Here is a 26,108-nt window from a genome sequence, read left to right as displayed (position 1 = left end):
CACTTTCTTTCTTGGCAGGAACAAGTTATGATAGAATTAGGCTTGTTTATCTTGATCGGTGGAATGGCTATCTCCATTCCAAAAATATTTACAATGTTCACTTCACTATCTTATCGATGGCTTCCCTTGCATTGCCGGGCATGAGTGGTTTTATTGCAGAATTAATTGTTTTTTTTGGAATAATTACCAGCCAAAAATATTTCTTAATTTCCAAAATTTTAATTATTTTTGTAATGGCAATTGGGATTATATTAACTCCTATATATTTATTATCTATGTCACGCCAAATGTTCTATGGATACAAGTTAATTAATGTCAAAAACTTTTCTTTTTTTGATTCTGGACCCCGAGAGTTATTTCTTTCAATCTCTATTCTTCTGCCCATAATTGGTATTGGGATTTATCCTGATTTTGTGCTCTCATTAGCAAGTGACAAGGTCGAATCCATTTTATCTAATTATTTTTATGGATAGTTTTCAAGAAATTAAAAAAAGCATTAAAGTGAATTGTAATGAGAAGTCTTTGGTCTTTGTATTGAGAACCTTTTGAATCATTGTACTACTTGATTCAAAAGTTTCTTGATAATTTACTACTAAAACTAAATTAGATTTCTTAACTTATACGAAGTTAGAGTTAGATATAAATGCTATTTTTTTATTTAGATTTGGATTCCTTTTTGTTTGGTACTTTAATTCGATGTAAAGGAACCATAACTATGTAAACCTATTCCTAAAAGATTGACGCCAAAATAGCATATCCAAATTAAAAGAAAACCTATCGAAGCCACAAGGGCAGAATTTATACCCCTACCATTCCTATTCGTTTTAATATGTAAATAAATTGCGAATACAGTCCAAGTAATAAATGCCCAAGTTTCTTTTGGGTCCCAGTTCCAATATGAACCCCATGTCTCATTAGCCCAGACAGCTCCTGAAAGAATGCCGACGGTTAAAAAGATAAATCCAAGACTAATAATACGAAAACTCCAAAAATCTAATTGTTGAATCAGTTGATACCTATAATAATTTCTAGAAAAACTAAAATTAATGTTTTGTTGTAGTAAAATAGAATTTCTTTCATTTATGTAGTAAAGTACATCAAAAGAAAAAAATTCATTTAATAAATATTTTTTTTATATTCTTTTTCCAAAAAGAAAAAGTAGGTCCGACTTTCCAAAATGTAATCACTAGAAGAGCTATTGATAATAATGATCCGCATAACAGAGCGCCATAGCCTAATATCAACATACTTACGTGCATCATTAACCACTGGGACTGGAGAGCTGGTACTAATATTGCAGACTGAGGCATTTTGTTTAAAAGACCTGAAGTAGCAAAACCCTGAATAAAAAAAGCACTTGGCGCAGTTATTGCGTTTAAGTGATTTTGTTGTTTTTTATTAAAATAGGAAACCATATGAATAAGTGAAAAACCCCACACAAGAAAAATTAATGATTCATATAAATTACTTAATGGAAAATGTCCTGAATAAATCCAGCGAGTGAATAATAATCCTGTTATACCAAAAACCATAATTATGATTCCTTTATCTGATGAATCAAAAATCCTATGATTTCATCTAAATTAACTAAAAAAGTTAAAACAAATAAATTGTTAGTACAATTGAAACGACAAAAAAATATATATGAGTTAATATATGCTCTAAAATTGAAAAAATCATAAAAATTTTGTTAAAAATTAATAAATTAATACTAGGTTTTACCCGATTTTATAAAAAGTCAGGTATTATTTTGATTATAAAACTTAGAATATCTCTTTTAGAAGATCTTATGCCGCTACTCGGACTCGAACCAAGATGCTCTAGCACTGCTTCCTAAGAGCAGCGTGTCTACCAATTTCACCATAGCGGCAACTTGTTCAAAACAATATTAACAATATAGTTGCTTCCATAGCGGCAACTTTTTTAAACCGTTTATCTCAATGATTCGAGAATGTGGGATGTTAGAGTTTCCGTGTTATGGGGAGTCTCTTTCATGGCGAGGTAATCGCTGCAATAATCAGGTAGTCCGCTGTAGGTTGGATCGTGCTCTAGGGAACGAAGATTGGCACACACTCTTTCCATGTTCGCGGGTGGATTATCTGGAAATGATAGGATCGGATCATCGTCCTATATTAGCCTCTTGTGCGAAAGCTGATGGAAGACACTTTCGTCAATTCCGTTTCGATAAGCGGTGGATGGGGAAAGAAGGGTTTTCTGGAGCAGTGGAATCAGGGTGGAATCGTACAAAAAATTTCAGAGTACCAATGTTTGTGGATAAAATCAAAAATTGTAGGAATTCTATTTCATGGCGGAGGAAGCAGAATGTTCCGAATAGCAACACTCTTATCTCTTCCCTAAAGATGGCTTTAGAGGAGGCAAAAAACGATGATTCTATTTCACACGCGGAGATTCACATTATTGAGAAGAAGTTAAAGGATGCATACCATGATGAGGAACTGTATTGGCAACAGAAAAGTCGAAAATTTTGGTTACGAGTGGGGGATAAGAATACTAGTTTCTTTCATGCTTCTACTAAACAGAGGAGGACTAGGAATAAGATTGTGGGGCTGTTTGATTCAGAGGATGTTTGGGATGAATCGAATGAGGGTATGGAGAGGATTGCATCTGATTACTTCAATAAACTATTTGCCCAACCAGATGTGTGTGGTATTTCAGAAATGGTTCAAGCGGTCAATCCTTTTGTCACCGAGCGTATGAATAGGGAGTTAACTAAGGATATATCTGAGATGGAAGTTCGTAAGGCCTTATTTGCAATGCATCCGGAGATAACGCCGGGTCCGGATGGGATGACCGCACTTTTCTTTCATAGGTTTTGGCCTCATCTTAAAGGGGATCTGATTGCCCTCGTTAGGGATTTCTTTCGAACTGGGAAATTTGACCCCAGACTTAATGAAACTAATATTTGTCTGATCCCAAAGGTTGATGTGCCTAAAAGGATGGCAGAATTCAAGCCTATTAGTTTGTGTAATGTGGGTTATAAAATTATATCGAAGATTCTGTGCTTTCAGTTAAAAAAGATTTTGCCCTTGATTATTTCGGAAACACAATCGGCCTTTGTGTCTGGACGATTAATTACAGATAATATTCTGGTGGCACAAGAGATGTTTCACGGGTTACAGACCAATAGGATGTGCAATACGGAATTTTTGGCTTTCAAAACGGATATGAGTAAGGCCTATGACCGAGTTGAATGGGATTTTCTGAAGGCGGCCTTAATTAGGCTAGGTTTTGATTCCAGATGGATTTCTTGGATAATGTGGTGTGTGAGTTCGGTTTCCTATCAGGTGTTGCTTAATGGTCAACCACGTGGCTCCATTTTACCAAAACGAGGCCTGTGGCAGGGGGATCCTTTATCCCCTTACCTGTTTATTTTGTGCACTGAGGTGTTGATTGCTAATATAAAAAAGGCAGAAAGGGAAGGAAAAATATCGGGCATTAAGATTGCCCGAGATTCCCCTCCTATTTCTCATTTGTTGTTCGTGGATGATAGTCTGTTTTTCAGTAAAGCGGATGAAGAACAATGTTCAACAGTTATGGATGTCATAGGCAACTATAGTAAAGCATCCGACCAGGAGGTAAACTTAGACAAATCATCGATTATGTTTGGTAAAAAGGTGCCTGCAGAGGTCAAGGACAAGGTAAAATCTGTTATTGGAATTTCCAATGAAGGGGGAATGGGCTCCTATTTGGGAATCCCTGAGAGTCTCGGTGGCTCAAGAGTACAAGTTTTCGGTTACGTTCGTGATTGGTTGAATGACCGGGTTAATGGTTGGACTGCAAAATTTTTATCTAAGGGAGGAAAGGAAGTTTTATTAAAGTCGGTGGCTTTGACCCTGCCTACGCATGTTATGTCCTGCTTCAAACTTCCTCAAGGATTAACATCCAAATTGACGAGTGCTATTTCCAATTTTTGGTGGAGTTCTGATGGGAAAGATCGGGGGCTCCATTGGGTGGCATGGGATAAAATGTGTAAAGATAAATCTGAGGGAAGATTAGGATTTTGGGATTTGGAGATTTTTAATGATGCGTTATTGGCCAAACAGTATTGGCGGTTAATACAGTTCCTGAATTCTCTGTTTGCTCAAGTTTTTAGGAGTCCATATTTCAGGAATAAGCATCCGTTAGTGGCAAAAAAACCTTATTCTCCCTCCTTTGGGTAGAGAAGTATTTTCTCAACTAAAAGTTTAGTGGAAAAAGGAATCCGATGGACAATTGGCTCAGGGTTTAATATATCGGTCTGGCATGACCCGTGGATCCCTGATCAACACCCTCGACCTGCTCGTGGTAGGGGACAGCATCTGCACCCAAATTTAATGGTTAACCATCTGATTAATCCTCGAACTAAAGAATGGCATTTACCTATACTTCAGGAATATATGGATCCGGAGGATATTCAAATTATTCTTAGTTTGCCAATTAGCAAATATTTTAGACCAGATCGATTGGTATGGCATTATACACAATCGGGACGGTATTCGGTTAAGTCAGGGTATAAGGTAGCTCAAGACATGAAGGCTGACATTGAGGTTGGTCCCAATGTTAGTGCCCTGAAAGCTAAGGCTTGGGAACTCCCGGTACCCCCTAAAATCAAACACTTTTTCTGGCAGATCGCCTCGGGTTCCCTTCCGGTGACGGTGCGATTAGCCTCCCGGGGAGTTAATTGTGACACGATATGCAAGAGATGTGACTTGGAGGAAGAGTCTATTAATCATACCTTATTTGAGTGCCCTCATTCACGTCAAGTTTGGGAGAGGATTTTTGATGGACCTGACATGGATAAGTTCCCAGCTGGTTCAATCTACTCAAATTTAGATTTTATCTATGGCAAAGGTTTGGCTCATATGGCTTTAGGCACTACCCATAGCTCGATCCCATGGTTGGTCTGGTTTTTATGGAAGGATAGGAATAGCAAAAAATTTCAAGGTCTACGATCAGAGCCAATGGATATTATTAATCAGGCTTTACGTGAACAATTGTGGTGGAAGGAATCACAATTAACTGCAAGGGTTGATTCTGCCTCGACAGATTCTCCGATTACGCTGGAGCCTTTAATTCATTGTCAGGTGGATGGCTCGTGGAAAGCCACAGAACCTCATTCAGGGTTAGGCTGGTGGTGTGGTGATGGTGAGAATCAGACTTTGGTAATGGGTGCCAAATGTCATCGTCGCAGTGCATCTCCACTTTATTCAGAGTTAGAAGCATTATTATGGGCGATGGAGTGTATCCGATCCAGAGGGATTGATTACCGGAGATTCGAGACGGATTCTGCAGAGTTGTTAGCAATGGTGCAAGTTCCGGAGGAGTGGCCGGCCTTCTCAACGCTTCTGGAGGAGTTTCAGGCGCTTAGTGCTTCAATGCCTTCCTTCACCCTTATCAAGATCCCAAGGACGTCCAATGTGAAGGCGGATTGCTTAGCTCGTTCTTCCAGAGACTTAGTTTCAGAATCTTCTTTTGTTAACTTTTTTCCTCCAGTTTGGGCAACCAATCGAGGAGTTTTATTTTAATTATTTAATGTGAGGTTGAAAAGAAAAAAAAACAATATTAACAAGTTTTGATTCAATCGTCGAGATTCAAATTTAAATAAAGAAGCCAATTGATTCAAATTTCCAATTGATTTAATCAATTAAAACTTTTTGAAATATGTATTCGGGTTTTAATTCAATTAAGATCTTTTTTATCTGAGTTATTTAAAATTATTTAAATTCACCTTTTGTCCTTTATATTTTTCTAGAATACAATGAAAAATATAACTAAATTCAACTTTAACCCAAAGACAAAATTCGAAAATCTCTTTATCATTTTTTTTTCATTTATATGATAACAAAATGATTTTTCAAAAAATAAAAATTTCTTCAAAACCTTTAGACATATTAAATAAAATTAGATTTTCTTAATTGCTCGAGAGAAATCAAAAAATTCTCAAAATATTTTTTATGTATCTTTTTATATTGTACAAACATAAGATTTTTTTATCACTTGATTTTTTGATCACTTAAAGTAATTAATTTAAAGATCTTTTATTTCCTCATTAAGAGGAAATAAAAGATCTTTTTTTTTTATTGTATCAAGATAGTGGTGGGGAAAATACGAATCNCCCCCCTTCTAAAAAAATGTGAACCTTTTTTTTTTTTTTTCTTTTGGTTCCTTTTTTTTTATATGTATTTTCAAAAATTAGTTTTTTTAGTTAGGCTAATTCTAATTTTTATAGTTTTTTTATTTATTTTGCTGTACAATAAAACTTTTTGAATTACCTGTAGAAAGTGATTTCCCTAACGAAAAAGCTTTCAAAGCTGTCCATTATCCCTTCCTTTTCCAAATTTTTTTACGAATACGCTTTTTCGAGACAGAAGTATGTTTTTTTGGAACTACCATTCAAAAATGAAAAAAAAAATTTCAGTGGTATAATTGGATGTCAAAGACATTTATTATTCTATTCTTTCGTACTCCATATAGAGTTATTTTTTTATTATATATTATTTTCAAAACAAAAAAGACATAGGTATATTGCCTTGCTTCTTCACACTGGTCACATATTTCCATCTATGTTGTGAACATGGTCCTTTCGATATTAGCTCTTGATAAGACATATTGCAAATTTGCTGTCTATTTGTAAGCAACTGATTGTTGACCTTCAAGATGGATAATCAATTTCTGAACCGAAGGCTTCCTTTGGTGTATGTGAAATGCAAAAATACGCCACATAGCTTCACAAGCAGAGAGATATCGACAGTCTAAGTACTCTTGAGTTTCATTTCTTTCCTTGACAACCCTTGTAGTATCTTGACTATTGCTTGTGTTAGTAGTACATTTCTCGATCAAAATAGTTGCTTTATCCACTCCTTTTGTTACATATTTGAAAAGGTACTTCACAGCATTTGAAGTGTTGCACCATTCCACATTGATGTGTGCTTGATATTTTTTCAAAATAGGCAGATTGTATGGTATGACAAAGCGATTATCCAACTTTGTTCCTCCTTTAATGACAGTGTTTTCTTCGTTAGGACGTCGACGATATATAATATAGCCGGATTGGTTAATCGTCGTGTGCTCATTGTAAGGACGGGATACTTTTTCGTGCAGACTTTATTTGCCATGCAAGGAGACGATGGCTTATCAATTCCACAAGGTCCATGCATTATGTGCTTTTCCACCAGTTCAAATCCAAGTGTATCTTCACTTTTGTTAGGCAGTTCCGCCGAAATGATTGAATTAATTTGACCAGGGCTTGGTTGTTTCGGTGTCTTATCCAACCATAGAAGTATATGAGCGTGTGGGAGGCCGCGTTTTTGGAACTCAATGGTGTGTAGCACTGAAGGAAATGTGTAAATCATGTAAGTAATTAAAAATTTTAAATTGATTTAAACATAAATTAACATTGAGAATGTACTATTTTGTCTTTTAGTATTTTTAGGGCTTCCACTCCCCTCCTATATAAAGCCTTGTACCTGCAGCCACCAAAGGGGTCCAGCTTTTTAGATATTCTCTAAACCTAGTTTTTACCCTTTTGGGAATTATTCTTTTTGCACTTTTATTTTTCTTAGATCTTGTACTTGAAAAAGACTTAATTCTTCAATATTGTTGGTTTCATAACTTTCTTAATATTGAGAATTTGAGTTTGATCCTTTCATCAATATTGAAGATCTTTGTTTCATCTTTCTAATAATGCAAGTTTCAATATTTTCTGGGTTTTTGACTTTGTTCATCATGTATTGTTGTGAGTAGTTTGCTTAGGATCTTGAGGATGGGTTAGGATGGATTGATCTTGTGGTTTGTGTGATTTGGTCAAGCTTGATTGTTGTAGATCTCTTCTAGGCTAGATGTTCTTAATGCTGATCCTGAACTGAGAGGGTAGGATCTGATTTCAAGCTTCTTAGCATCACACCAATGTTTAAGAAGCATAGATAAGGCTAGATCTAGAGCTTACCATTAGGCTTGCTAAGAGATTAGAGGTCTTGTTTGGTTTGAGATGTATTGCTTAATGTCTGCTTGTGTAGCTTCTTTACTATGTGAGAACAAGTCTAGAAATGCATAGGTTTGATTGTTTCTTGCCATGAGAGTGGAAGAAACTTGTCTTAGATTTATATGTCTAGAGGTTAGCTCAAAGTTTGCTTGAGATTTGTTGACCAAGTTAGATAACCACAATGATTAGTTCATCCCATGAATCCATCCTCAGGACCTTCTTTGTTTATTGATTTTAAAGTCTTAATCCTGTTATCTGCTTGTTGTTTGATTCGTATTTGCATTGCTATGTTTTTCTTGAGTTGCTCTGTTTTCCGGATTTAACTAGCTTGACCTACACTCGGTCGAGTGCTTGCTCGAGTTCATCCCCAGAACTCTTGTTTATGATTTGTGATTGTCCTGTTTCATTCCTGTTTCATTCAAGTTGCATACATTTAGTTTTCAGTTCATTAATTGTCTTGCAATAGTTCATTAGTAGTAGTTTCTATTTCTGTTCTTGCTTCATTACTGTTACAATCATTCTGTTTCATTTGCATTTAGTTCTTAGTTCTTGTAGTTTATTTTCTGCATTTTACATTTCCATCTTAGGATTGTTAGTGACAAGCAATCTTTACATTTGTCTTAACTTAGATTCATATGCATATCTTAATTGTTCACAAACACTCATTTAGGATTGATACCTCTTATACTGCAACAGCATAACGGGAATTGAAACACCCATCCATCATTCCATTCATATCTCACCATTGCATACATTCATCATCATTCATCACCACCACACAATATAAACTTGTTTCAATTTGGTGCCGTTGCCCATTTGAGTGTGTTTTTGTGACATTTAGGATCCATATTAGTCTAAGATTAAGTTCGTTTATACACTTGTGAAGTTGCTGCACTCGAATCTTCTGTTGCTGGGTTGTCTTGAGTTTCAGGTACCCACTCGACCAACCACTCGACCACCACTCGACCGAGCAGTGATCGAGCACCTGATCGAGTTAGAAGCCGTATCTATTTAGACACCACTTCCCAGTCGACTCGACCTTCCATTCGAGCTGGTGCTCGACTGAGTGTCAGTTCGAGTCAGTAATCATGTTTCAAAGCAGTATGTTCCATTATGTACCCATGCACCAGCAACCAGAGTTCCAGGCTCAATGGTGCCACCCTCCAATGTTTCAGACCTACTATGCCCAAGAACCTGACTTAAGAGCTATGATGGAACAATTGTTGCTTGGGCAAGCCAATAAGCAGACTGAGGAGGCAAGGCAGTTTGAAGAGCTGACCCAAAAATTGAATTCATATTCTCATGACCTGAGTAACCAGCTTGAGAGTCTGACCTCTTCATTCCAGTACATGGAGAGCTCCATTGCTTCTACTTCAGCTCCTAAGCCACACCAACTTCTTGAACAAGCCATTCAAAACCCAAGGGAGATCACTGTTAAAGCAATCCATCTCCATGAGGAAAATATCACTGAGGACAGTGAGGTTCAAGTTGGGGAGGATTTGTCACTTATGGAAGCCCAGAGTGAAGGTTTTTCAATGCAGACTGAAGCAGGGAAACCACTCGACCATGTGCTCGAGCTAGCACTCGACCGAGTGCATGATCGAGTGGCCGATCGAGTTGAAGACATAAAAGCTGTCAAGCCTGCTAAGTACATTCCTCCAGCTTAAAAACCACCTCTGCCATTCCCTGGGCGTTTCAAGGCACAAAAGCTAAAGGAACTAAGGGAAATTATTGAGAAAAAAGAAATGATGGCTTTGCAACAAGAGGAAGTGAAGGTTTTTAAAGAAGGGGTTGTCATTGAGAAGAAAGAGGGAGTGATGGCTTTGAAGGAAGAAGTAGTCATTGAAAAGAAGGAAGTAATGGCCATACAACAAGAGGTTGTCATTGAGAAGAAGGAGGAAGTGATGGCCTTGCAACAAGAGGAAGTGAAAGTCTTGAAGGAAGTAATGGCTATACAAGAGATTACCATTGCCTACAAGGACTAGGAGAGAGGGCCTGACTAGGACAAATTTGTTCAAAATACTTCCTACAAGGACATGCTGCTTGAATTATCCAAGATGAAAGCTCAGGAACAAGACATGAAGGATCTAAAAGAGATTGGGGAAGCTGTTATACCAACAAAACTTGAAGATCCAGGATCATTTAATCTACCTTGCTCCATTAGTTACATGCACTTCAACAAATGTTTGTGTGACCTGGGAGCTTCAGTGAGTTTAATGCCATACTCAGTGGCTGAAAAGTTGGGGTATGAATACTTTAAGCCTTGTAATCTCTATATTGGCATGGCAGATGGATCCAAGAGGGATGTACTTGGGATAATTGAAAACCTTCCAGTCAAGATAGGAAAGGCAAGAATCCCAACTGATTTTGTGATCATGAACATGAATCAAGAGCCAGCAGATCCTCTCATCTTCGGGAGACCATTCTTAGCCACAGTTGGAGCTGTAATAGATGTTAAGATGGGAACCATCAAAATTCACCTTGCTAAAGACTTCACTATGAAGTTTGACATCAAGAATACTACTCATCAGCCTACTATTGAAGGTCAGCACTTTATGATAGGGAAAAAGGCTAGTTGTGAAGTTTTTGAGGAAGGAGGGAATCCTAGGATTAAAGGTTCAGCCCAAGCCAAGACTGTCCAAGAACTAGAGGGTTCAATTCAAGTGCTAGATGGTTTAGTGAAGGAACTTCAAGCTCAGCTCAAACAGAAATCTTTGAAGAAGGCAAGACCAAGACTCAAGCTTGAGAAGCAACATGGTTCAAGTGCTAAGGCAGTAGTGATCAAGAAGGAATACAAAGGTTATCAAGTAGAACCAATGGGGATTTCATCACCTCCTTGGTATCCAACTCAAGCTTGAAAAACTAGAAGAAGTCAAGCTTAGTGACTTTAAACAAGCTCACTAGGGAGGAAGTCTGTAAGGTATCCCTGTATATATTGCTTTGGAATTTTGGTATTTTGATTTTTGCTTTAGTGTTTTCATGGTCAGGGAGGCTAGGGAGTCTGAATAGAAGAGGAAGGGCCAAGATTTTGAGACACGCGGTCCAGCTCGACCCCCCCCACTTGGACACGTACTCGACCGAGTCACGGTCGATTGCCATAGTCGAGCTGCCCCAAAGTCCATCTCCAAGTCACCAACAAGACCCTAACTACTCCTATGACAGCATGCAGATGGATGTGGACAACTTCTTCCACAATCCCTAAGGTACCACTATCACCTTCACTTGTAAATATCATTGCATTTCACAGTTGTGTTTTGTTTTTAGTCTTGAATCCTCTTACAAATTTCTTTCACACAGAGGACTGTGTGATTTAAGTTTGGGGGAGGGTTTGAGATAGCATTTGATGTTGTGTTTTGTTTTCTTATTTCAAATTTTTATCATCATCATGTTAGCACTTGCATAATCATCTAAGGCATAGGAAAACCATAAAAATTTGAAATTTTTTTGAAAAAATCTTTAAAAAAAAAGAGTGTTCATGTAGTTTGCATTGCATATTAGGATCTTGTTTAGCATGTTTCATGTAGAATTGTATAATATTTGCATTAGGGATCTATGATGAGTATTTCCTTGTTAGCTTGCTTCATTCACTAGACTAGGATCAATGCCCAAGTTATTAGTACTTTGATGCTAGTTGAGTAGTTAGAAGCATAAGATTGAACCAAGCCTTGAATTCTTGCATTGCATTTGGTCTAAATTGAAGCATGTTGAGATTTGAAACCATTTCCTATTTATAAGAACCTAATATTGACTTTTAATTATCAATGTGTGCATTGCTTTAAACTCATGGATACCATATACATACTTGGATCATCTTTCTCCTTTTTACCACTCTTGTTGATCCAAGTAGCTGATTAAATCATTAAGATCAGTTCCCCTACCCCTAAACCAAACCTTCTTTCAAGCCTTGTTGATTCTTGAGTGTGTGAGGCCTATTTTTGGGATTGAGCTTGGTAGAAAGTGTTAGGTTTGAACTGACAAGAGTAAGACCTTGTGTAGTTCTAGTTTGCATTTTTCAAACTAGATAGGACTAGGTGGTTCACTTGTTGGGTTTGGGACTTGGCTGTTATAAAAAGAAAAGAAAGAAAAGAGAAAGAAAAAGGGTAGAGTCTTTAAGAGGAGATTGTGTTTAAGCAAAGTCTAGTGAAAGGATGGGAAGTAAAATGTTGTTTAAGATGGTTCTAGTTAAGGAAAAGAAAAGAAAGAAAAGAAAAGTTTAGCAAAATGCTTATATGTCTTAAGAATAAGAAGAAAAGAGAACCATAGCAAATAAGTAAGAATCCCCCATCCCACTAGAAAGATCAAATAAGAAAACATCTCCTAAGACTTGAAAACCAAAAGAAAAAAAGGGTTAAAGAGAAAAGAAGAAGTAAAGGGTAGCACTAGGATTATTTGGGTTTAGATTGCTAGGATAAACACTTTGGGTGCCTTTGGGTAGACAAGGTTTTATTCTTGTATGTGTCTAGGTGTTCTTACCTTTAGCATTCTTCTAAAGCTCAATCCATTTTCATGAGAGAATCTTGATATTGACAAGCCCCACTCTAAAAAGAGACCATCATTGTCTCAAAACCCTTTATTACCAAGCCAAATGAGTTTAAGCATTGCATAGAATTGATTCATGTTCTTGATTAATGAATGTTAAAGGAAATGGTTGATTTGAATGCATGTGGATATCTAAGGCTCAAATCAATAAAGGTTGTGAAATGCTTGTCTAAAGTCTTTAATTCCAGCTCATTCAACTTGCATCATAGTATTAGTAACTTGGACATTGATTCTAGATGGTCTATTTGCAAGCTTTAGGAGCTGAGATCCCATTTTTAAACCTCACTTACCTTCTTATGTCTTGCTTATTTGCTTGAGGGCAAGCAAAGACTAAGTTTGGGGGTGTTGATGTTCATATATTTTACCTTGTTTTCCCTTAGTTTATTCACATCTTTTGCATCTTTTGCTATCCATTTTAACCATTATTGCATAGCTTTAGGACCAATCATGCATTAGAGTTTAGTTGCATTGCATTTGCATCTTTTCATGCATAAACAGGTGATTTTGGAGCTTAAGGAGCATGGAAGCAATGGAGAAGAGATGTGAAGCAATCATGAGGAGGAAACAAGGGAGTTAAGGCTGAAGAACCAAGGTCCAGAGTCCAACTCGACCGCACACTCGACCAGACACTCGACCGTGTGCTGAGGAGGACTCGACCGAGTGGAGATTGCACGAGAGAAGCCAGCTCGACCAGCCACTCGACCGAGCACTGGTCGAGTTGACCGAGCCGTTGACTACTTTGACTTTTTGTATTTTTAGGGCTTCCCCTCCCCTCCTATATAAAGCCTTGTACCTGCAGCCACCAAAAGAGTCCAGCTTTTTAGATATTCTCTAAACCTAGTTTTTACCCTTTTGGGAATTATTCCTTTTGCACTTTTATTTTTCTTAGATCTTGTACTTGAAAAAGACTAAATTCCTCAATATTGTTGGTTTCATAACTTTCTTAATATTGAGAATTTGAGTTTGATCCTTTCATCAATATTGAAGATCTTTGTTTCATCTTTCTGATAATGCAAGTTTCAATATTTTCTGGGTTTTTGACTTTGTTCATCATGTATTGTTGTGAGTAGTTTGCTTAGGATCTTGAGGATGGGTTAGGATGGATTGATCTTGTGGTTTGTGTGATTTGGTCAAGCTTGATTGTTGTAGATCTCTTCTAGGCTAGATGTTCTTAATGCTGATCCTGAACTGAGAGGGTAGGATCTGATTTCAAGCTTCTTAGCATCACACCAATGTTTAAGAAGCATAGATAAGGCTAGATCTAGAGCTTACCATTAGGCTTGCTAAGAGATTAGAGGTCTTGTTTGGTTTGAGATGTATTGCTTAATGCCTGCTTGTGTAGCTTCTTTACTATGTGAGAACAAGTCTAGAAATGCATAGGTTTGATTGTTTCTTGCCATGAGAGTGGAAGAAACTTGTCTTAGATTTATATGTCTAGAGGTTAGCTCAAAGTTTGCTTGAGATTTGTTGACCAAGTTAGATAACCACAATGATTAGTTCATCCCATGAATCCATCCTCAGGACCTTCTTTGTTTATTGATTTTAAAGTCTTAATCCTGTTATCTGCTTGTTGTTTGATTTGTATTTGCATTGCTATGTTTTTCTTGAGTTGCTCTGTTTTCCGGATTTAACTAGCTCGACCTCCCACTCGACCTACACTCGGTCGAGTGCTTGCTCGAGTTCATCCCCAGAACTCTTGTTTATGATTTGTGATTGTCCTGTTTCATTCCTGTTTCATTCAAGTTGCATACATTTAGTTTTCAGTTCATTAATTGTCTTGCATTAGTTCATTAGTAGTAGTTTCTATTTATGTTCTTGCTTCATTACTGTTACAATCATTCTATTTCATTTGCATTTAGTTCTTAGTTCTTGTAGTTTATTTTCTGCATTTTACATTTCCATCTTAGGATTGTTAGTGACAAGCAATCTTTACATTTGTCTTTACTTAGATTCATATGCATATCTTAATTGTTCACAAACACTCATTTAGGATTGATACCTCTTATACTGCAACAGCATAAGGGGAATTGAAACACCCATCCATCATTCCATTCATATCTCACCATTGCATACATTCATCATCATTCATCACCACCACACAATATAAACTTGTTTCAAATAAGCGTCCTGACTTTATGATTGTCATTCATTCAGCCAGTCTTGTTTGGATTTGGTAAGCATAGAACTCTCGTATACTTATGTAAGTCCTTCTTATTTCGCCATTTTGTGTGACCGCATGGGGGATTTCTGTGTGAAACCCATATTCGCCAAATGGGAACAACAATGGATATTGCAAGCTCATGAACAAAGGATAGTCGTCCCTAATTTCTTGCAAGTGGCCTGACTGCAATTCCAAGATTACATCTCTGTAACCGGTAGTGGCTGTTATATCTCCCACAATAAGACCCGCCACTTCTCTCACTTGAGGTAAATCATACTGCTTACCTTTACCTCTTTGACCAACCAATCGCATTTTTAAATCTTGGATTTCATTTGCTTTGTATCTATCCCTTGCTTTTTGGAAGAACATACACAAACAATTGTGTTCATCTAACATCTTAAGCAAGCCCACAACTACTTCCTCTTAAAGATCGTTTCCTGTGTTTCTTTGTGACATTGTCTTCAATCGATTGGAGACCTCATTTTCAGTATCAAAGATATACATTTGTAAAAACTTTGGTGAGACGCCTGGCAATGGGATTAAGGAACCAATCTGATGGTAACTTTGGCCATGTATCCTTAAACATGGTGGGCCTCTTCCTGATGTCACAGTATGATCTATTTTGGCTCCCATTGATGTGAATGCTAGGATAGAATTGTAGACTCGTATGTTCATACGAAATGAGAAGCTATGTTCTAGGAGGTGGTCAAGATAAGCAGGAGTTTGTCTGATTGGTGGTAGTTTAACTCGTCCTTGTCCGCAACATCTTGTGAAAACTGGTTCTCCAGTTATAAAATCATCACCTGTTTTCTCTGAATACCATACTAATGCATTACAATGGCTGCATTGTAAAATTGGATTGTCTTTTGCCATAGATGTTGTTGGATGAATAGTTAAAATATAGTCAAATTTTATCCAAGGGTTAAAGAAGGATGATTATGGAGGATATAGTACTGTAGGATGAAGAGTGACCTCGAAGTTCTTTTCTGGCTTGCCTGGATAATTTTTGTGGCGTTTGAGAGGATTCACCTATACAGTAATTGTGTTATGGATAAGGAATGACACATATATTAGGTATTATTTTGTAGATGGTAGAGGTTTTTTGTTTCCAATGATCAGCAATTGACCTTGTTCTTTGCGGGTTAGTCTTTTGGATAAGATAAGGGTACGTCTCATTGTTCTTCTGTTTTTGCTCCTCACTGTTTTTAAGTATTTATCTAATGTGTGTTAGTTATTGTAGAATATTTCTTTTGTAAATGACATAGCCGTCAAATAACATTACTGATGATCATCTTACCATATTCAGAACACCTGTCGCATCCACCTGCATTTAGCAAATGCTTTGGTAATTAGGAAATAAACTTTAGCATAGGTATATGTTTAATGGAGTAGTACTATCAGGAGAAGCTTACAATCATGATAGGCGGTGGGTTGATGCTTTGTTGTTTTGTTCATGTATTGTCCCTTGTCTGAATGAAGAAATGAAAAGTTTTAGTAGTACATCAGGTTGAATATTTCTATTGAATTAGATATACCTTTTTGATTTGTCGAAGTAGATGCTTGATGGTGAGTTGTGTTTTGGTTAATTCTTTGGCGCTTAATAGGTCGTCGGTTTGTAGAGACAGAGCGTTTGTTGTGTCGTAGCCATTTCTTAGAGACTATTATTGCTTTCTGATATGATCGGGCTTCCTTATGATGCACTGTATTAGAAATGCAATGTTCTATCTAGTATATGTGTTAAAGGGGTCGTAATATATATGTACTTATTCCAGGATAGAGGGATGGACCGTGTATGTTGTATTTTTTACAGCCACCTATTAAGACAATAGCAAAATTTATGTTAGCGGCCTATTTCCTGAATCGATGACTCTTGACCAGGTTTTTTTCGTTAGGGGATTGATAAAACTTACAATTGTAATAGCTGGTAATGGGACGCTATTTAGTTATATTTTTGAAGAAATTTAAGTGACCAGGTACCTTGCTCGTAAGTTATTTTCCTTTTTCTTTGATTGTCTGTATCCTGTAGCAGTGCTTTGTGCTTTTGTTTTTTTATTTACCATCGTTTATCCAACCTGAAATATGTAAAAACGTTTGGATAAGTAGGTGTGGTTCGGTATTTAGGTGTTTGTGAAGTGTAGAGTATATCAAACCTACGCTGGTGAGAAAGCTTTGAAGGTAGTAGGAGATTGAGGGTCAGGCGTCACTATATTATTTTTGTTTTTAGGGAAGTCAGGGAAGCTTTAGGGAGTTATGATGTAAGAACGTGAGGAGTTTTGTTTATAATTAGTGGGAAAGTTAAAGAGTGGATGCTTAATTTAATTATGAAGTGACGCCTGACTTCACTCTTATGAGTGGTTTTTAAAATGTAGCATTTTTATATTTTCATGTATGTTTTCTATAATTTGTATATAAATAACTTCGCTTTAACTACTAAGTTCTTTTTTTGCGTTTTAGGTTCCTTATATTTGATGACAGGATAAGTACAAGGAGTTGTTCTTGAGGAAAGTCGAAAGTGGCATATGATGTTCCCAGAAGCTACATTAGATATCAGTTGGTTTTACACGGTATTTGTAACTTTCAGAAGTGCATTGTAGTTTTTCCTTTGGCCGTGGAGCTTGTTTGATGCATCTTGTGATGTTTACTTACGTTTGTTGGAGTTTTCCAACTTTTGATTTGCAATATAGATAGAACAACTCTTGTGATTAGACTTGAATCTCTGTCCTTATTAATAATATTTCAAGTACGTACTTGACCATAACTGCTACGATAGTGAGAAAGCAACATAATTTATTCAATATATTTAAGCCTTTGAACACCATAGAGTTCATAGAAAGACAGTGGGAAAGCATAAGTCTTGACACACAATGGAAATTATGAAAACAAAGAACAGCACTACTTATTATCCGGGCGGGGACGTTTCTCCTGAGTAGATCCATTCTTATCGGTTGAATCATTGACATGTGATTTTCCTCGAGATTTGCCTGTAGTGGTAGTACTCTGAATTTCAGGAATCAACTTGGTAGAACTTCCTTCTTCTGATTCGGCTGGATGGTCAGTGATGGTTTCCAAAATGCGGGAGATTGAGACAGTTTGGCGAGAAGTTTTGAAGTTGTATTCAGAGAGCTTGATTTGGAATTTGCAAGTATTGCCAACGATATGTTTTAAACATTCTGGGGTCTGCAAATTTATTTCAGTATACGAAGCTGTGCTGGAAGCCTGAGCATGAGTGTAGAAGTTAGAAAAGTAAAATTTCAAAAAAAAAAGTATAGTTGATCTACAATACCTCCATTTCTTCGTTTAAAACATCAGCAGCTCTATGCCCAGCAATTTTGGTGGCCTCACTATCGAGGACAACAAAAGTTGCAACATCTTTGTATATGTCATATACTCTTATCTCAAAACGATATCTGTGTAGTCATGAAAATCTTTAAATTCTGGTTTTTATTTAAAAAGGGCAAGACTATGTAAAGCACATGTCTGAGTTAGAATTTATGAAACCTGTTGACACCGATGTTGTTGGATTCCTTGCAATAGTTGCAGTACAAAGATGTATCAGCCTTCTCAAGTTTGTTGTTGCATTTGCTGCATGAGATGTAGTACCAACCATATTGTGGTTGTATGTCAAGAATGGTACCAAAAACAGTAGAAGCTAGCTTCTTGTTTTGTGTTTAAAACTGTTTAGTTAGATGAAGTTGTTTCAAAAATTTGAAGAATTGTAATTAAATGGAAAGTCGAACATCACCTAGGGATTCTCATTTTGTAGAAATTGGAGAATTTCCTGGATTGTAACTGTCTCAAGTTTGGTAACGGCAGAGGAGGAGCTTGCAATTTTTGGAGTGTTGTGACCATTATCACCTAACTTGTTAACCAAAACTGACTAAGATTCGATTTCAAGAGGAAGTGGAGATGTGTTTATTAGTAAGTAATGAAATGAATACCATGTCAGGTATTGTTTGGTTTCTGCGACGTCTGCGTCAAAAGATATGTGTGTGGAAGATGTTGAGCTGAGTGCCATAGCAGCTGAAAATATGTAGAAAAGTTTTCTTGTTAGATATTTAATTTATCTATTCTTCCTTACCAAGATTATGTCGAGTGTCAGAAAAGATTACATACGTCCTACTGTTTTTGGGTTGACAGTAGTGATGAGGAGGACAACTGGTTTGACTTCACTTTCGTTCCATCTTTCTCTAAATAGTGCAGCAATGGTTCCCCCTAGAGGTATATACGAATAGTCTGGCCACTAAATATGAGAATTATGTTATTTAGTTGTTTGTAAACTTAGTAATGGGTTTGCTTTTAAAAAATAACGGTAGAATGCATTACTCTTTCAGTTGGAGATGTAAGAACACTCTATCACTTGATCGGCTGCCTTCCACTTGCGGTGCTGTTTCCAGTGTTGAAGGAGAGTGGATATTGTCGCCAACAATTAGGCGTAATTGGCCAATAACATCTACAACATACAGGGAAATAAGAAGGTATGAAAATGGATCAAAGTTTAAGGTTTAAATAAATAAACAACCGTAAAGATTAACTGACCAAATAAATCTGCATTTGTGTCTACAATAGAGGCGAAATATTCATAGTTACGGAAACAAAACTTTTGTTCGTCGATCTGATGGTCTCCAATAGGCTCTCATACCATTGATGTTTTCTCCGTAAAGACGATCCCGTGTTTGTGGTCTGACATTTTGTACACCTTTTTGCTGGCAATGATCATGAAATTGTTGAGAGTGTAAACAGAGTTGGATTTCAGACGACCTTCGTAGTGGAATAGGCAGTTTTCTGGTATGTAAGCTTGGGCTGCATTAGACTGTGAGTTTGACAGTTAGGTTTCGTTTTTTATGAGAGTTTATTGGAAACATATATGGTCAACATACCTTAGAGTCGATGAGAAGCAGTTCAACGCCCATAAGCATGTTTCTTTTCTTGAAGTTTCGAGCTTCCCAAAAATAGATGAGGCGGACTAAAACGTCTTCCTTGCAAAAGTCTCCATCAATGGTATCAAAAATCTGAAAGGTGAATGACTGGGGAGGGGCTTGTAGTATCGATTTTTCCATCTATAGATTGTAGTGGTTCTCTGCATTTTTTTGGGTTGGTTGTATAATCGGTAAGGGTAGTCGACTTTATAGATTTTAATTTTGAAACTGTTGATGACTTTGGAGATAATAGCCATTAAATTGGACTTTGAAGAAGACGAAGTAGGGAAACTCAGAGGTTTGATAACTGTTGTTTCTTGGGTAAGATGAATCGATTGAAATTTAAGGTTTTGGGAAGACGACGACGGTGGTGGAGAGCGGAGGAAGAGTTCTCGATGAAGAGGTTTTTTTTTTTCTCTGAGTCTGGAATGTTTTAGATTTATGGGCTTATTAGCTTAAAGTTTATCAATGGGCTTAAGTAATTACGAAGATGGCCCTTTTAATTGGCTTCCATCAAAACAAAATAATACCTTGTATTGTCTCTAATTTATTTGAGAAAAAAAGGAAAAGAAAGAAAAAAAAAGGGAAAGGAAGAGATATTAGGTGATGTGGCATCTTCTAAGGTGTTTTAGAATTGGCTGATATAGATAGTCTGAGGAATTTCAAATAATCCCTTTTATTAGTAAATAATTATATATAATAATAACTGATATTGATGAATAAGGGAAATTTTTTAAAAAATTGTCATGATAACGTGGATTGTAAATAACAAATATTTTTTTTTGGTATTAAGTATAACTCCAAACATTTTTCGAATATTAAACGCCTAAAAGATAAATAAATAAACTCCTTTTAAACGCATTTCGGTAACTCTCACTAATATGTGACAAACAACTTTGCTTATTGGATACTCTTCGATCAAAACAAAATTGATCATCATATTCATAAGGTCTATAACTAATTATGGCATTTCACTTTTTAATAAAGCCACCGCTTTAATGACTGACGACTAATCTACAACTTTTAAGACCCAACCAAAACACTCACTCTTTTGCAGAAACTACAGTTACACTAGTAACCGTTTCTCTAATTCGGCGCGTACGAGAGAGAAAACACACTACTCCACGCGCTTCAATCATTTTGTTCGTTTCACGTTTAAACGACACTTAAGTGCTTACTCTGGCCACTTCCCATTCACACTCATTACTCTCTTCTGTGTCCCTCTCTCATTTAAAAAACCTAATCCTCTGTCAAACCTTTTCTGAGTTTCTCCAGTTAAAATCTTTCTTTTGCAAAAATGTCCAAAGCGGTTTTACTGGTTGCTCTCTGCTTTTTACCGGTTCTAACCATCGCGGCTAGGCCGAATAAGAACCCGTTTGTTGTGCGAGGCCGTGTCTATTGCGACACTTGCCTCGCTGGTTTCGAAACATCAGCCTCTACTTACATTCCTGGTAACGTCTTACATTAACATCCGAGATCTAAGATCCAATTTCCTATGATACAGATTTGCAATTTCCTATGTTTACATTTTTTTTCTTTCAGATCGTGTTTGGACTATGAATCAGTTTTGAACTTGCAGATCTGTGTTTTTGTAGAGTTTTCGATTAGAATCTTGAGAATCTGTTATACGTTTTCGGGTTTTGTTTTATAAGAGACTTGAGATCTTTACTATGAAATATGAATATATATAGGTGCGGTGGTTAGATTGGAATGTAAAGACAGGAGAACAATGGAGTTAACGTATAGCCACGAGGCGCGGACCGACTCAACAGGATCATACAAGATCTTGGTTAACGAAGACCATGATGATCAGTTCTGTGATGCAACGTTGGTTAGCAGCTCTCAGTTACGTTGTTCCACTCTCTCCCCTGGCCATGATCGTGCCCGTGTGACTCTCACCCGTTTTAACGGTATTGCTTCAGACGAGCGTTTTGCTAACACTATGGGATTTCTGAGGGATGCACCAATGCCAGGTTGTGCGGAGATTATGAAGCTATACCAAGAAACCGAGGACTAGTTTCTGTATCAGGGTTTACTGCGACCTATTGGTATTAAAAAATGTAATTGCAGCTTGTGTTTTCGTGCATTCTATTGCTTGCACATCTCTGTTATGGTTTTATTACTATAAGGAAAAAAAAATATACATATGGAAACTCTTCGCGGTGGAGAACAAAATACAAAAACATACAATGCTTGCAGCTACAAACATTGGATTGTAACATTGGATACTCAATTACGGGATTGGTCCCTTTGTCTGAGGTTGATGCTCGTCTTCAGAGACATCCTGAGAGCTAGGGTGACCACTGTTAGAGGCAACACCATCAGAGACTGATAAGATGCTGAGCGAGTCTAGAGAAACAGAAGCAATACCCTCCAAGGCAGCAAGTCTTTTCTTATCGTCCTCTTTCATCCTCTCTGAATGTATATTTATGTTGAAACCCGAGTCATCGTTTCCACCAAAAGCTGACTCCATCTTGTCCATGTCGAAGTTATCATCCATGATCTGCTTAGTATTTGGGTCATCCGAGTAAACAAACTTCACTTTGTTCCGTGTCTTCGGTTCTAAGAAGGGCCTCGCCACCTATATAATAAAACCAACACACTCATTAACGCTTTAAACCAACACAAACTTAATGAAAACAAATTCTAACCTTCCAGAAGGGTTCAAAGAACTTGGGAGGATTGTAAAGAACAGCGAAAGCTAAACGCTCAGGGTAATGTTCTTGTAACACATGAGCAGTTTCTTTTGTAGTTCTTAATGATACGTTAGCCAGACTATATCCGTGGAAGTCTATCATCCACACCATCTGTTCTTCCCCTGGTGGCAAATTTTGGACTGCGTTCTCCATACAATACACAAGGTATCTAATTTGGCCTTTCACTGACTTAGAATTCTGAACAACTCAGATCAAAAACTACATATGAGATCTCAAAGTTTCAGCATATATAATGCTCTCTGTGCATTGCAATTGATGATGGGAACAAACCTCAACACTCGGTCTCATGATAAGAACAGGTCTTCCAAGTTTATCGACACAAGTCGATCTATATATCTTCCCTGTCTCAGCTTCACCAGCTACTTCCTCCTACGTAACACAAAACAAACACATGAGTCATACTCAACAAGATCACAACATTGTAACTTCCATAAATAAATTTCATTATTTTTTTTACCCAACAAATCTCCTCAGGTTTGTACTGAACTCTCCATTTCAAGGTTTCTTTAAGCATTTTAGTAGCTTTCTTGACATGCCAATTCCTTGCTCTTAAGTACCTCAAAACCGCATCATCCGAACAAAAACTCGAAAGTTTCTCCGGTAATGTACCTAGCAGCTTCCTCACTTCCTCAATCTAAAATACAAATTAATACTAACAAAATCACAAATCTGATTAGAAAACCAAACTCTAAAAACACTGAACATATTCAAAGTTACCTTTGCTTGTTCTTCTTCAGTTGGAACAGGTTTCACACACCCATTAGTACTCATCACTGGATTAGGATTCATAACCTCGTAATTACAACTTCTTTAAACTCTAAAAAATGTTTCGAAAAAGAAAGAAACACATCAGTTTCCAAAACCCAAGTCAAATGATTACATTAAGAATCTTATTATTGGGATAAGAAAAAATTAGTGGTCGGAAAATGTCGATCTTAAATCTTACAGACAACAATCGTTTATCACGGAATCATAAAATCATGTGGTAGAAAATGTCGTGTCGGGAGGATCTTTGTCTATTACCTAATGAGTACAAAGATCAAATTTCATATCTGGAACATTGAAGAAAGATTTCGAAGGTTTTAAGAACTTACCTTTGCAAAATATTGTCTTTGGGAATCGAAGCAGAGAGAAAGGGTACGAGTTTTTGAAGTCAAACAAACAAAAAAAACGAGGAAATGTATTGGACCATTTTATGATGAAAAAGATATAAATATATTTTGTGATTGAGATCTGGTCATCTAACGGGTAGGTGAGTATTTTGCACTTTTGTGACCATTTTTTCTTTTGGGTCAAGATTTAGTGGTAATTGTAATGATATTTCTAAGATAATAAAATTTGAAGACTTAGCATAGAGAATCCTCAGAACCAATTATGTCCAAAAAGACAAAAACCCACGTATCGTGGCTGTTACTTTCAGCCTAGAGCTAGCTCTTTGCAACACAACAAAGCTCCATACAGGACCAGCCAAAGTGCCTATCTATTAAAAAGGCAAGCTCGAGAGTCGAGATGATGATGCAACAACTCCTGGTTTCACATCAAAAACAATATCAAGAAATCAATAGAAAGCTAGATACTATCTATGATGAATATAAATGGGTGATTTGAAGGCTTTTCAACCCATGTCAAGGAGCTATAGATGCAAAGTCGCTCAAACCGCATAAGCCGTAAGCAGACAAGCCAAGTCGTTAGAACACAAACCGGCGTGTTACTAGGGCATGTTGAAGGGTATTGCAATGCATTCTCCACCGTACCAATCTCTAATTTCCGAGTCAACACAGAGAGTAAAACCAAATCATGTAAGAAAATAATAAGAAAATAATTATTTCTTACCCATGTATGTGGTCTTATAGTTAGTAGGTTATTTAATTGGGTTTGTTATATTTTCATCAGTTGGGAACCAAAAGGACATGTGTTAAGCTACATGTAAAGCTTATGCTTATAAGGACAAGTATTAAGCTACATGTCATGCTAAAGCTTATAAGAGGACAAGTGTGAAGTTGCATGTTGTGTTTGAAGCAATACTAGACACTTGTTATCACACATGTCACCATTGTCTTCATCTCTACTATGATGGATGGTTGAGATTAAATCATGAGACAAAACCCTAATGAGGAGTAAGGTCCTCTTCCCACCTATAAATAGATGGTTTGCTCCATCACAAATCATCATAAGAACAAAAACAACACATAAAGAAAAGAGTTTATAGGAAAGGGGAGAGAAACCTTATCTTCCACCTAAAGATCATCTAAGAGTTTCTTTTCAAGCCTTCAAGCCATTGAAGAAGAAGAAACTATTCAAGGAAGCATCATTTCTACAATGAGTGGAGGTATTACTTTAACCCTCTTTATGATTCTATTATGTGATTAATATAGATGTTTAAGATTTTGGGGTTCATGTTAAAAGTATCTTTAACAAATCAATCATGCCTCTCTTTAATTCACATGAAGATATGATTCACAAGACGTGTCTAATCCTCAATGAGAAGCTTCCCCCGCTAACGAGACTTCCAAATACCGCAGACCCTGGGCGTTTTGTCTTCCTTTGCTCTATAATAACATGCATATATCATTTTTTTTTTGTTACTATCTTTGTGATTCCGGTTCTAACGTTAATGTAATGCAGAGATATTACCGATAAACATAGATTACGAGATAGAATGTTGATCCAACCTTAACTTAGTCATTAAGGATTCCTCACAAAAGTCAACGGAAGATAAATTCGTGATCTACAATTAGTTGTGGGAAACTGTATCGTGTTCATATGGACTTCATTACTTCAACATCCTAGGAATGGACAAAAAAAACTTGGTAGACCTTTGATTCTTGGAAGAACATTCCTAGCTATAGCTGGTTCAATCATCAACAAAGTTATCTTCTCCAAAATCGACAAGAGGAGGTTCTATTAATCAACCCATTGTACAAGACCGATTCAAAGAAACAAGAAGGATACAAGGAGTCACGAGATTGATAAGATGGACGTCAAGGATGTCACTAAAAGAACCAAGAAGTCTATGGAAAAGTTTTATGTGACTGAATGTGAAAGAGAGAAGAGAACTTTGGTCTGTTTGTGAACAAACTCTTATTTTCAACATTTACAATTGGGTTTTACACAGCCATTCCACTGTTTGTTGCAACGTAAAAACATCCTAAACCTGTTGGGTTACACAGCTTGTGTAGCCCTTCTGCTTTGCACAACTTCATGTACATTTCACACCAGCATTTGTTATAGTTATAGGATCAATAGCTCTGTTGCCAGTGACACATACACAAATGTTGCTTTGCTTTTCAGTAAAATTCCATGTTTTACTGAATTGTCACTATATACTGCTTTAGGAAATCATTCCTACTCTGTTTAAGCCAAACCCGCTGATTTACAATAACACTTTGATGAAGCTACTAATAATACGAGCTCGTAGAATGATTAACCTCTCTACAGGAAACGTTTCTGTATCCGTGGTTCTCTGGTTTCTGTGGCACAAAGCCTCTTGAGGCAAGTTTTTTGTTAAAAGACTTTCAATTATAAACATATAATGCCCAGTGGGCTATTTTCGGAGTAGGCCCATACATATATCCCAGAGGGTCCAACTCATTTACATCAAACCGGACTAAACCGTTAGAAAAACAAAATCGGTTGGGTTACAGTTACCGGATTAAACCGGCTACACACGAAACCCTAATCTACAAAACAAAGAACTCGTTTGTAGCCGCCGTCCATAATTGCGGATGCTCGACCGGAACAGGACCTCCGGCAAGCCTGGACGACGGTAGCCGAACGAAGATGGTGATCCAAGA

The 26,108-nt window shown here is 37.0% G+C and overlaps 4 protein-coding genes and 1 long non-coding RNA gene across 6 annotated transcripts; 3 read left to right on the top strand and 2 right to left on the bottom strand.

Annotated features, from left to right (window-relative positions):
- On the top strand, nt 1,941-10,839 carry LOC104749719. The gene is made up of 4 exons (XM_010471404.1): nt 1,941-4,106; nt 4,182-5,474; nt 9,112-9,508; nt 10,271-10,839. Exons 1-4 carry the CDS (start codon nt 1,941-1,943, stop codon nt 10,837-10,839), a joined length of 4,425 nt encoding a protein of 1,474 aa, XP_010469706.1.
- On the bottom strand, nt 17,574-19,738 carry LOC109126511. Its single transcript, XM_019230135.1, has 7 exons — nt 19,559-19,738; nt 19,378-19,491; nt 19,268-19,311; nt 18,620-18,664; nt 18,180-18,338; nt 17,965-18,088; nt 17,574-17,897 (listed from the first exon to the last, which is right to left on the bottom strand). The coding sequence occupies exons 1-7, from the start codon at nt 19,736-19,738 to the stop codon at nt 17,574-17,576; spliced, it is 990 nt and encodes a 329-aa protein (XP_019085680.1).
- LOC104720118 (protein DOWNSTREAM OF FLC-like) lies at nt 20,798-21,744 on the top strand. The gene is made up of 2 exons (XM_010438083.2): nt 20,798-21,048; nt 21,289-21,744. Exons 1-2 carry the CDS (start codon nt 20,895-20,897, stop codon nt 21,612-21,614), a joined length of 480 nt encoding a protein of 159 aa, XP_010436385.1. The 5' UTR covers nt 20,798-20,894; the 3' UTR covers nt 21,615-21,744.
- On the bottom strand, nt 21,654-23,644 carry LOC104720129 (random slug protein 5-like). 2 transcript variants are annotated; one of them, XM_010438100.2, is made up of 7 exons: nt 23,409-23,644; nt 23,261-23,337; nt 23,032-23,131; nt 22,772-22,948; nt 22,585-22,683; nt 22,249-22,491; nt 21,654-22,178 (listed from the first exon to the last, which is right to left on the bottom strand). In XM_010438100.2, exons 3-7 carry the CDS (start codon nt 23,101-23,103, stop codon nt 21,831-21,833), a joined length of 939 nt encoding a protein of 312 aa, XP_010436402.1. In that variant the 5' UTR covers nt 23,104-23,131; nt 23,261-23,337; nt 23,409-23,644; the 3' UTR covers nt 21,654-21,830. The 2 variants fall into 2 exon arrangements, with proteins under 2 accessions (XP_010436402.1, XP_010436396.1); XM_010438094.2 differs by lacking the exon at nt 23,261-23,337 and having other exon boundaries at nt 23,409-23,643.
- Nucleotides 24,224-25,511, top strand: LOC104720112. Its single transcript, XR_756730.2, has 2 exons — nt 24,224-24,643; nt 24,765-25,511. It is a non-coding gene; the product is annotated as an uncharacterized LOC104720112 (long non-coding RNA).

Source organism: Camelina sativa, chromosome 2 (genome assembly GCF_000633955.1).
Source record: "Camelina sativa cultivar DH55 chromosome 2, Cs, whole genome shotgun sequence".
NCBI classification, from domain to species: domain Eukaryota; kingdom Viridiplantae; phylum Streptophyta; class Magnoliopsida; order Brassicales; family Brassicaceae; genus Camelina; species Camelina sativa.
The sequence above is the reverse complement of the archived record's forward strand: the minus strand, read 5'-3'. Positions and strand labels throughout refer to the sequence as shown.